This window comes from Callithrix jacchus, chromosome 12 (genome assembly GCF_049354715.1).
Source record: "Callithrix jacchus isolate 240 chromosome 12, calJac240_pri, whole genome shotgun sequence".
Taxonomy (NCBI): domain Eukaryota; kingdom Metazoa; phylum Chordata; class Mammalia; order Primates; family Cebidae; genus Callithrix; species Callithrix jacchus.
Window position 1 is genome coordinate 94,854,665 of NC_133513.1, and position 12,640 is coordinate 94,867,304.

Below are 12,640 nucleotides of genomic sequence, written 5' to 3' on the forward strand. Positions count from 1 at the left end.
TGGGAGAGCTGAATAGCTTTGAGGAACATTGAAACACATGGTCATATCATAGCTGGTTGGCTAGCTCTGCGGCAAGAAGCTCAAAGACGGGTTACAAAGATGCATTGGCAAAAACAGGGTACATGTGATTTTCTTACTGGCCTGTAGTCTATACCCTGGCCTCTCCAATTTGGGAGTAGGGTGAAAAGGAAAGGGAACCAAATAATAGGATGTCTTATTTTGTGCTTTTTAAAAAAGAACTCAAGAGTCTCATTTTGACACATCAAGTTCAATCCCATGCCATGCTAAGCCTCATCTGTACTTTTATATAATGCAGAGCTGAGTGCAGACGCTCTGGGAGAAGGGGAAATCAGGCCAGATTCAAGGAAAACAAACACACAAGGCTATCGGCATCTCCAACTCAGTCCACACCACAGAAAAACCTCCTCAGAAATAATTGCTCAAGGTAAAGGGAACTCAATTACTAAGGAAAATCTGTTCCAAGGGTTGTGTTTTAAAGAGCCAAATAGCTTCAAATTAAGCTGAACTCAGGGTTTTTCTAATTGGCAATTTCATCCATTTCTAAGTTCTCATTTCTTATTTTCAAAAATCAAAATGACTCTCTGCCTAAAATTTTAAAAAATACCTCATGACACTCACTCTAAAACAATAATTCACCAGATTTTCTCCTACATATCTCCTATGTAATTAACAAACCCTTCAGATGGCACAAAAGCACACAGTATCACTATGTATTAATAGTACTATTAACCAATCCCACACTAATTCCTCTCAGCAGCCTTGCCCTGGTCATCCCCACAAAAGCTCAGTCACAGAGAAAATCCCTCTGCCACCAGAAAGAAGGCAACTGCTTGATCCTAGCCTCAACTAGGTCATCTGGGAGAGTAGTGGCTTACCTGCTCCTCTGACAGTTGGGATATGTGATTCACAGCAGCGTATGACTCAATTTTGGGGTTAAAATGGTTGATGATGGCTCTGAAACAAAGAATTAATGTTAATATGGTGCCAGATGGAAAGGGGAATACATCTGTTAAAAAATAAGAATCAAGAACCCTCTTGGTTTAGAGTACTAGAGCATGGGAGTGATTGTGACTGGGTAACTGTCCTCTTATTGAACATGAAGAGGTAACAAATGGGTGTGAATTGATAAGTCTGAAATTGGAAGGGTTTACTATCAGACAGAAAATAGAATCAAGTATCTTTGCTTTGCAAATGAACTAACGGAAAAAACCCAAAACCCAAAGCCAAACAAAAAATTTGAGTCCTTCAGATGAGAAAGAGGACCCAGAGGGCTGTCCACTAGGGGGCCCTGGTGCTTCAATCAGAAAGAAAAGCTGTTTTCTCTGACTTAGGAGAACAGGGCACTTGGTAAAGCTGGGCCAACATACAGGCTAAACAGAAGCAACCTTCATACTTGTTAGTAAATAGTTTCAAACCAAAATTTTATATCCTGCCATTCAACCCAAAATCTGACTGTCATTTTAAAACACTCTCTTCTCCATCACTTGCTCACATCCAAAGTCACCTAGTCTTATCAAATCTACCTCTTAAAATCTCTGAAATTGGAAATAAATTTCCCTGAAACCAATGCCTTGGTATAGGTCCTTGTCATTTCTTGCCTGGTGTAGCAGAAAGAACACAAGTTTTAGATCAGGGTTTTACATGAGTCCATGCTGATATAAATAATTCACAGAGAAGAAATGAATCTTTCTCTTTTTCACACACACACACACACACACACACACACACACACTTTTTTAAAGACAGGGTGCCATTTTGTTGCCCAGGCTAGAGTGCAGTGACGTGATCATGGCTCACTGCATCCTTGACCTCCCAGGCTCAAGCAATCCTCCCACCTAAGCCTCCCTCGTAACTGAGACTACAGGCTATGCCACCATGCCCGGCTAATTATTTTTTTGGTAGAGACAGGGTTTCGCCATGTTTCCCAGGCTGGTTTCGAACTCTTGAGCTCCAGCAGGTCTCTTCCTCCCAAAGTACTGGGATTACAGACATGAGCTACTGTGCCTGGTCAACAAATCTTTCTTATACAACGATTTCAAATAATACATGTAGATACTCCTCCCTATAGGAAATGAAGTTTATTTCTCATCTTGAGGATAGGCTAGATTTAGTGACTTACTGCCAAAGAATAGAGGAGCAAATGAGAAACACAGTAACTTGATAGCAAAGAAGCCTGGCAAACACTACCTTAACCAAATGATAAAGCTGTAAATTGCCAGTGGTAACATGCAGATATCATGTAACCCTTGGTATGATCTGATGAGAAGGGCACTTAATATCTCAGTCTAATCACAAGAAAAATGTCAGACAGACCCAGACTGGGGATATCCTACAGGATACCTGACAGGTTTTTTTTTTGTTTTTTGTTTTTTTGAGACAGGGTCTCACTTTGTCATCCAGGCTGGAGTGCAGTGGCACAAATACAGCTCACTGCAGCCTCCATCTCCTTGGCTCAAGCAATCATCCCACTTCAGCCTCCCAAGTAGCTGGGCCTGCAGGCATGTGCTACCATGTCTGGCTAATTTTTGTAATTTTTTGTAGAGATGGGGTTTCACATGTTGCCCAGGCCAGTCAATCCTCCTTTCTCAGCCTCCTAATAAAGTGCTGTAGGCATGAGCCATTGCTCCTGGCTCTGGCTCCTCCCTCCCTCCCTTCCTCCCTTCCTCCCTTCCTTCCTTCTTTCCTTCCTTCCTTCCTCCCTTCCTCCCTTCCTTCCTCCCTCCCTTCCTTCCTTTCCTTCTTTCCCACCCTCCCTCCTTCCTTCCTTCCTTTCCTTCCTTCCCTTCCTCCCTCCTTCCCTCCCTCCCTTCTCTCTCTCTCTCTCTCTCTTTCTCTTTCTATCTTTCTGATGGAGTATAGCTCCTGTTGCCCAGGCTGGAGTGCAATGGTGTGATCTTGGCTCACTGCAACCTCTGCCTCCCGGGTTCAAGCAATTCTCCTACCTCAGCCTCCTGAGAAGCTGGGATTATAGGAACCCACCACCAGGCCTGGCTAATTTTGTTTTTAGTAGAGATGGGGTTTTGCTACGTTGGCCAGGCTGTTCTCGAACTCTGATCTACTCGCCTTGGCCTCCCAAAGTGCTGGGATTACAGGCGTGAGCCATCACGCCCAGCTGGTACTTTCTTAAGACTATAAAGTTCATGAAAAACAAGACTTGAGAAATTGTCACAGATCACTGGGGAGATATGACAGTTAAATGCACATCCTGGAATGGACCCTGGAACAGCAACAGGACATTAATGGAAAAACTGGTGAAATCTAAATAAAATATGGAGTTTAGTTAATAATAATGCCAGTTACTTAGTGTTGATAGATATACCTTGGTGACACAAAATGAGGGAAACTAGGCTGAGGGTATCCAGGAACTCTGTGGATTATCTTTTTACTTCTTCTGTAAATTTAAAAGAATCCCCAAACAGAAAGTTTATTAAAATGGGTGGTGTGGGCTAGGCATGGTGGCTCATGCATGTAATTCCTTTGAGAAGCCAAGATGAGTGGATCACTTGAGCTCAGGAGTTCGAGATCAGTCTGGGCAACATGGTGAAACCCTGTCTCTACAAAAACCAAAAAAAAATGTAGCTAGGTGTAGCAACTCACACTTGTAGTCCCAGCTACTTGGGAGGCTGAGGTGGGAGGATCACTTAAGGCTGGGAGGCACAGGTTGCAGTGAGCCAAGACTGTGCCAGTGCACTCCAGCTTGGGTGACAGAGTGAAACCTTGTCTCCCCTCAAAAAAAAAAAAAAACAAACAAACCACCAATCAACATCAACAACAACAACAAAATGGGTACGTGGGCTGGATGCAGTGGCTCACACCTGTAATCCCAGTATTTTGGGAAGCCAAGGTGCGAGGATTACTTGAACCCAGGAATTTGAGACCAGCTTGAGCAACATGGTGAGACCCTGTCTCTACAAAATAAAAAATAATAATAAGCCAGGGACAGGTGTGGTGGCATGTGCCTGTAGACCCAGCTACCTGGAAGGCTGAAGTGGGAGGATCACCTGAAGGCTGAACGGGAGGATCATACATTGAAGCCCTCAACCCAGGGGGTTGAGGCTGCAGTGAGCCGTGTTTGTGCTACCACACTCTAGCCTGGACAACAGAACAAGAAATTGTCTCAAAAATAAAAACTAAACTGTGTACATATGTATATGTGTGTGTATGTATGTATGAGCTAGCATAACAAATCACTATTTTCTTTTATAGCTTCTTGATAGTAAAGAATTATAGAACCATTTAATCTAATTCAGGTAATAAAGGTATAAACTGGAAACTTAAAAAAAAAATCATGGTTTGAATTCTAGTTTGACCGCTTGTTTTTCTGACTGATTTTAAGCAAGCTATATGTTCCACCAGAGGAAAAAAAGGTAGAATAGTAATACCAATCTAGTACTTATCACAGAACTTGGGAATAGTCTATTGCAGTCATATAAGAAACATTTGTTGAAAGAGGGCTAAATCTTAGAGGTTACATTTATATAATTTATATAACATAATATATAACATTTATATAATATATATAATAAAAAACTTGGAAAAGCAATGCCAAACATCTAGCTCAATGCCTGGTACGCAGCTTGTGCTCAATATATATTCAGTAAATGAATAAACTGAATATGACAGAAATGAGTCAGGAACAAGAGGCGAATTCTGACGACTTATTCTTCCAGAAACTACCAAAAGAGCTGGAGATAGTATCTGCAAGTTAAGGCTGTGGTTTGGTCTAAATTCAAAGTGGGAAAGAATTTTGTGACTAAGCAGGGGGTCAAATATTTTTCTCAATCAGAGGGCAAGGCTCAAGGATGTTGGCAGAGATGACCACAGCCCATAAGCAGAAAGGAAAACCAGGACCCTAAATCCAATAAGAAGGTAGGGGAAGCAAGTTTGGAGGGGAACTGAGAATCACACCAATCCTAGCAGCAGCAGCAATTTAAAGTTCAGGGTAGAGTCTGAGTCATAGGGTTTAGCGTCCAGGACCAAGAGGATTGAAAGAAAGGAGTTACAGTAGTCAAATCAATCTACCATTAGACCACAGGTATCTTTGGAAAAAGATTTTGCACTCTGTAAATGCATCCAAATTTTATGCTTTTTTAGATGTGTGTGTTTTTTTTTTTTAATTAGGGCTTTCCTTACATTCCTTAGAAAAAAAAATTTTTTTAGTCCTACCCCAATCGAACTAAAGGTTTTGTTCTTGTTCTTGTTTTTTATATTATTATTAATAATTTTTCATTCTTGCCTAGGTTTGGAGAATAGAGAGGTCCAAGTACCCTAGCTTCTGCCTGGGTGGAATGTTAGCAGCTACCAGAGCAACCCAGGGGAGCCAGTGAGGTTGGGACAATGAAATAATCCCTGGGAATGGAATTGCTGGGGATGTAATTCTCTTCCCTTTCTACCTGAGCAGTTCTTTCACCAGGAAACAAAGCAAAGACATAAGAAAGGAAAGAAAAGAGAGAGGAAGAAGAGACGGAAGGAAGAAAGAAAAAAAAGACAGGAGAGAGAGGCTAGGAGGCTGGGAGGCAAGAAGGGAGGGAGGGAGGGAGGGAGAGAAAGTAAAACCTGGAAGGTATTACCTTCAAAATATATATTTATTTCCTTCCCTTTTCACCATTATACTTATCAGGTGTCAGCCGGCTCTATGGGTGACCTGTTCTTCATACTGCAGGACACACATGTTGATATTGTTTGGGCAAACATCCTGAGAGTAGGATAGATTTACCACTCTGGGAATACGTATTTGGAATGAAGATAAAATCATTTTCCAACCTGCCCTGTGACAATCTCATCTCAGAACTTCAGATCTAGGCAGGTGATTAAGGTCTCCCACCAGACAGGCTGAAAAATTGTTTAGAAACCTGAGGAAGGTGGAACAGTCTAGATTCAGTCAGCAGTCTCTAACTCAGTACCCACAAAGGCAGTATATGTGTCGGCCTTATATTTTCCGCTGTTTCTTTGGGATTGTTATCTGCAAAATCTGAGTGCTAACCTAATCTCCTGGAGATGCCAGGTGGAGGGTTTTCAGCCTAAGTGGTAGAAAAAGTAGTCTAACACTGGCTCTGTTCTCTCTAGGCTCTTAAGAAAGGAATTCCAGACAGGGCTTGGAGCCTTCCCATTAAAGTTCTTAGTACTTTGTACTATTGAAATGGAAATATGTCCTAACATGGCATAGAAATGATGGAACACTGGAAACAGGCTAAGTCAGCCCAAGCTGAGTGACACACCTTTGCAGTAACTGAAGTATTTCGCTTCTCCTTCCTCAGGAAGTCTGACGGCTACCACACTCACCCAGGTTGTGATTCCACACCATCCCAGCTGGCCAAGGCTCTAGAAGAGGACTCATGATTGACTAGCTCTCAGCGGGAGAAAGATGAGGCACCAGGTTAACAGATGAAGGAGGAATCTCTCCATTTTCTTTAGGTTTTCCTTCTCACTGATAGCACCTCCAAAAGGATTTTCTATCATCTTTTCTGAATCTTTGGGGAGGGGGTTTCTGAGAGATTCTAACAGTACTTCTCTCTCATTTTTACTGGTCAAAACCTGACAGGTAGCAATGTACAGTGCTGATGTCTAAAATGAGAGTCTTCTAGAAAAGAAGAAATGGCATTTAATTCTACCCAAAGATGAATGAGCAAAATATGAATTCAATTTCCTCTCCATCCATTCCATCTAAACTCTGCCCTATGAAAAGGGCAAGGTCCAGAGAAGGTGAATACTGCAACTGGGACACAACTTCCTCACCTCTGACTAGTGTGAGTGAGAAAGGAAATGAGGCTAAGTGAGGAAAGAAGAGACTAGGGAGAAGTATCATAATAGACTGTTATAGACTGAATATCTATGTCCCCTCCAAATTCATACAATGAAGCCCTAACCCTCAATGCAACTGTATTTGGAGATAGGGCCTTTATGGAAGTTAATTAAGGTTAAATAAGGTCATAAGTCTGGGACCCCTGGTCCAATAGGATTGGTGTCCTTATGAAAACAGAAGCCAGGCTGGGCACGGTGGCTCATGCCTGTAATCCTAGCACTTTGTGAGGCTGAGGTGGTGGATCACCTGAGGTTTGGAGTCCGAGACCAGCCTGGTTAACATGGAGAAACCCTCTCTCTACTAAAAATACAAAATTAGCCGGGCATGGTGGCACAGACCTGTAATTCCAGCTACTTGTAAGGCTGAGGCAGGAGAATTATTTGAACCCAGGGGTCAGAGGTTGCAGTGAGCCAGATTCACGATGCTTCACTCAAGTCTGGGTAAAAGAGGGAAACTCCATCTCCAAAAAAAAAAAGACACCAGAGAGCTCTCTTGCTCTCTCGCTCTGGTCACGTGAGAACACAGTGAGAAGGCTGCTATCTCATAAGCCAGGAAGACAGCTTTCACCAGAAACTGACCCTGCTAGACCTTGGTCTGGGATTTCTAGCCTCCAGAACTGTGAGAAAAAACAGGAAGGTTTGAGTGGACAATGAATGAGAAACATAGCCATTATGAAAAGATTAAGGTTTCCCTTCGACAAATGTGGCAAGGCAATTAAATAGAGAAAAAAATTGTCTTTTCAAAAAAATGGTACTGGGACAAGTGGATATTCACATGCAAAAGAATGAAATTAGATCCTTTCCTTGTACCATACACAAAACAACTCAAAATGGATCACAGATCTAAATGTAAGGTCTAAAAACTATAAAATTCTTAGAAGTAAATCTTCATTACTTGAGGTTAGGCAATGATTTCTTAGATAAAACACCAAAAGCACAAATGACAAAAGAAAAAGTGTATCAATTTGAACTCTAAACTTTGTGCTACAAACACTGCCATCAAGAAAGTGAAAAGACAATCTACAGAATAAGAGAAAATATTTGCAAATTTTATCTGATAAGAAACTTGTATCCAGAATACATACAGAACTCCTGCAATTAAACAATAAATTACATACAAATAATACAAAGTTTAAAAGAACAAATTATTTGAATAGACAAGAAAAGATGTTCAATATCAAATTAGTCATTAGGGAAATGCAAATCACAACGAGAAACCACTTCACACCCACTAGGATAGTGGTAAAAAGAGAACAGCAAGGCTGAGGGCAGTGGCTCATGCCTCCAATCCCAGGAGTTCAAGACAAGCCTGGGCAACATGGGGAGACCCTCATCTCTACAAAATTACAGAAAAAAAAAAAAAAGCCGGGTGTGGTGGCATGCACCTGTAGTCCCAGCTACTTGGGAGGCCAAGATGGGCAGATCACTTGAGCCTAGGAGGCGGAGGCTGCAGTGAGCTGAGGGGGAGCCAGTGCACTCCAGCCTGGGTGAGAGTGCAAACCGTACCTTTAAAAAAAAAAAAAAAAAAGACGTTATAACAAGTGTTGGCAAGGATGTGAAGAAGAACTATCATACATTGCTGTTGGGATTGTAAAACAGTACAGCTACTTCAATTTATAGGAAAGGTCCAGGATAGGCAAATGTGTTAAGACAGAAAATAAATTCACGGTTGCTTAGGGCTACAAGGAGGGTTAGGGAAGAAAAGGGAGTGACTGCTATTGGGTATAGGGTTTCTTTCAGGTGGAACATAATATTCCAAAATTAGATTGTGATGATGGTTATACAACCCTGGGATTATACCAGAAAACAATAAACTGTATACTTTAAATTGTATCACATATAAATGATTACGGCCTCCTTGGCCCCAGCAATTTTTGAATAAGCTGTCTTTCTCCAACCACTTCCACATAGAATTTACGTGGTGATTCGCGGAGTGATTCACTCACCAAAAGAACTTTTCTAAAGCTTGCATATGTAAGCAATGCTGATGGCAGTAGGAAAAGGAGCTCACTGGACAGTGGTCTATTTTAAAACTTACAGAAGCTGGAGTTTCAGGAGCTTCTGGAGAGAAAGGGCTCTGTGGTGCAATACCACAAAAGGTGGCAGAGATGGTGAGTGAGACTGGTGCTGAAGAGCACATGCTCAGGAAGGACTGACCCTACCTGGAGGTGAGAAGAGTCCAACTCATGGTAATATGTATGATATACTTAAATCAAAAGTTCTGCATGTGGCAAAGGATGTCAGCTTTTGGCTGTTGGAATAGGACATTGAGGGGGGGTGGCAGAGTTGATGAATCAGAAGTGTTTCTCTTATTCTCAACATCCTTGACCATTTTTGTTTTCTAGCAATAGTTGGAAATGCCCACACTATTCAGGAAAAGTCAACCATTTAGAATTAGGAAGAGGATTTAAAGAAATACAGGTAGTAATAAGGCCTAAGGAAGGGGAAAGGAGTTCTACCCACAGACAGAACTTAGTAGGAAAAGAGAATATAACTTCTTTTTTTTGGTTTGTTTTCTGAGACCAAGTTTCATTCTTGTTGCCCAGGCTGGAGTGCAATGGCATGATCTCAGCTCAGCGAAACCTCTGCCTCCGAGGTTCAAGCAATTCTCCTGCTTCAGCCTACCGAGTAGCAGGGATTACAGGCATGTGCCACCACATCTGGCTAATTTTGTATGTTTAGTAGAGACACAGCTTCTCCATGTTGGTCAGTCTGGTCTTGAACTCCTGACCTCAGGTGATCCACCCACCTCGGCCTCCCAAAGTGTTGGGATTACAGGCGTGAGCCACTGTACCCAGCCAAGATAATATAATTTCTAATCAAACCTCCAGCTTTTCTGAAACTTGGACTAAAGGCTCCAAGAGAGCGGGTACCAAATTTATTTTGCTCACCAATATTTTGTCCAGTTTCACTATAAGTAAGCTTTTGCTTCTGGAGATCCAGAATCACTAGCTATCCTCCCAAAGTATGAAAAGAAAAATTAAAATGTTTTAGCCTCATACCAGGAAAAATGGTGGCTCAGATATGAACAGCTGTCCACCAAAGAAGGAGCAAAAGTTGATACTGATAACAATAAAACTTTTCTTCCTCTTAAGTCATATTAACAGGCTAGAGGAAAGCTTTCTGGGATTCCTTAAGTAATCTAATACCTTCTAAAAGTAAGCCTAGGTTTTGTTTGTGTGTTGAGGGTGGTGAGGATGAGGTGAAAGGAGTGGAGGAGCATGTTCTATTCTGGTACTGGGCCTCTAAAGCCACTGAATTAGAAAGTCCCAAAGGGGAAGGAGAAATAAATAGACAACATCATAGTAAAGGAAAATTGCTGAAGCCAGCCACGGTGAGAGATGGCATTATGCCTAATGTACCTTTAAGAGCAGGAAACTGGGCCACCCTCCAATGCAACTGTCAGCTTCTGACTGCAGAAGGCAGAGGTCACTTATACAGACTGAAGCAAAATGAAGTCGACAGACAGAACAGCAAGGCCAAGCAGCGAACTGGCTGGGGATTTCTTGGTCCATTTTAAACTTATTCTTTCTGACTCATGACTCTGCAAAGCAGCTCTCTTTTCCCAAGTGCTGGGTGGTTGATGACTGAGACATGGTTAATGCCTAACTTGCCCAAGATAAACAGGAAAAACTTCCTTTAACAATGTAGGCAATATAGTTTAAGAGAAAATGTGACCCGGGCACAGTGGCTCTCCCCTATACTTCCAGCATTTCGGGAGGCTGAAGTGGGAGAACTGCTTAGCTCAGGAGTACAAAAAAAAAATTTTTTTTTAATTAGCTGAACATGGTGACATGCACCTGTTGTAGTCCCAGCTACTCAGGAGGCTGAGGTGGGAGGATGACTTAAGTCAGGGATGTCAAGGCTGCAGTGAACCATGATCACACCGCTGCACTCCCCAGTGTGGGTGACATAGCAAGACCCAGTCTTAAGAAAAGAAAAAAAGGCTGGGCACAGTGGCTCATGCCTGTAATCCCAAGAACTTTAGGAGGCCGAGGTGGGTGGATCACGAGGTCAAGAGATGGAGACTATCCTGGCCAACACGGTATTTTCGTCTCTACTAAAAATACAAAAAAATTAGCCGGGCGTGGTGGCACGCTCCCTGTGGTCCCAGCTACTCGGGAGGCTGAGGCAGAAGACTCGCTTGAATCCAGGAGGCGGAGGTTGCAATGAGCCAAGATTGCACCATTGCACTCCAGCCTGGTGACAGAGCAAGACTCCGTCTCATAAAAAAAAAAAAAAAGAAAAAGAAAATGTGGATCCTTCCTCATATCCAATATAAAGCTAAAGCAAATCCTCCAAAATGCAATCTGCCATGGACAGAAGCAGCTACAAGTCTTTTATGAAACAATAAATAAAGTTTCATTCAGAAGCTCAGAACATAACAATTGTTTCATTACTGAGATAACCGAAGGAAGCAGGCTATCTCTAAAAGCTACTACGTACATCTTTCAGCAGAGCAGGGAAAACCAAGCAAAAGTAGTTTTTGTAGCTCTCATTCCAAGGAAGGAGGAAACATAACTGGTATTTCTCTCTCTCTCTCTGTCTCTCTCGATATATATATCACACCAGGTAATGTATTCACTACTGACTATATTTTCATCCAGGCTCCGCATTAGGCAGATGAAAGTTCATGATTCATTAAACTGGAGAAAAACATATACACATATATGTATGGGAATTTTTTTTTTGTTTTTGTTTTTTTGAGACAGAGTCTTGCTCTGTCGCCAGGCTGGAGCACAGTGGTGCAATCTTGGCTCACTGCAACCTCTGCCTCCTGGGTTCAAGCGATTCTTCCACCTCAGCCTCCCGAGTAGCTGGGACTACATGCTTGTGCCACCACGCCCAGCTAATTTTTGTATTTTTTGTAGAGATGGGGTTTCACCATGTTGGCCAGGATAGTCTCGATCTCTTGACCTTGTGATCCACTTGCCTCAGACTCCCAAAGTGCTGGGATTACAGGTGTGAGCCACCTCACCTATGGGAAGATTCTTTTTTTTTTTTGAGACAGAGTTTCGCTCTTGTTACCCAGGCTGGAGTGCAATGGCACGATCTCGGCTCACCGCAACCTCCCCCTCCTGGGTTCAGGCAATTCTCCTGCCTCAGCCTCCTGAGTAGCTGGGATTACAGGCACACACCACTATGTCCAGCTAATTTTTTTTTGTATTTTTAGTAGATACACCATGTTGACCAGGATGGTCTTTATCGCTTGACCTCGTGATCCACCCGCCTCGGCCTCCCAAAGTGCTGGAATTACAGGCTTGAGCCACCGCGCCCGGCCTATGGGACGATTCTTAAAGGTTTCACCCTAAAACTACTCCTATAAGACTACCAGGTTTACATTAAAGAGTCTGATTGAGGACTATCTCAAGCTTAGTAAAAAAACTGGATCTTAAGCTCCAACCTCATTAAGAGCTGTAGTCCTGTATTTTCAAATGCTTGCTCAACATTTACACCTGAATATCTTGCTTTTGTTTACCTGGATTTCTTCACATAAAATGTTATCACCACTAAAAAGCCTAAGTCATCTTTTTCCTTTAAAGGCCCAGTTAAAATTCCATTGCTTCCCTGAACAACATGGTTCATAGGGAAAACAGCAAGGCTTTGGAGAAAGTAGATCTGAAAAAATCTGGATTCTTCCACTTTTATTAACTGTAAGACTTTGGGCAAGAGACCAACCTCTCTGAGAAGTAGTTTCTTTGGTTGAATTTCACTTCCAAAACTTTCCTCTCTATTTCCCTGTATATGATGTAACTTGCCCTAAAGAATTTTTTTCCCCCAAAGCAGCTTCCCTTTTCCTAGACCAGTCCAGTGATAT

At 42.2% G+C, this 12,640-nt stretch overlaps 1 protein-coding gene across 10 annotated transcripts in view; it reads right to left on the reverse strand.

Moving 5' to 3' along the window:
• The window catches only part of ARMH3 (armadillo like helical domain containing 3), a 219,724-nt gene that overhangs the window by 53,280 nt on the left and 153,804 nt on the right, over nt 1–12,640 (reverse strand). For 9 of the 10 annotated variants that reach the window (XM_078346355.1, XM_035268873.3, XM_035268874.3 and 6 more), the window contains one exon: nt 897–975. The exons of the other annotated variant lie outside the window; for it this stretch is intronic. In XM_078346355.1, the coding sequence (XP_078202481.1) occupies nt 897–975 (79 nt within the window). The remainder of the gene's footprint in view (nt 1–896; nt 976–12,640) is intronic. 10 annotated transcript variants of the gene reach the window in all.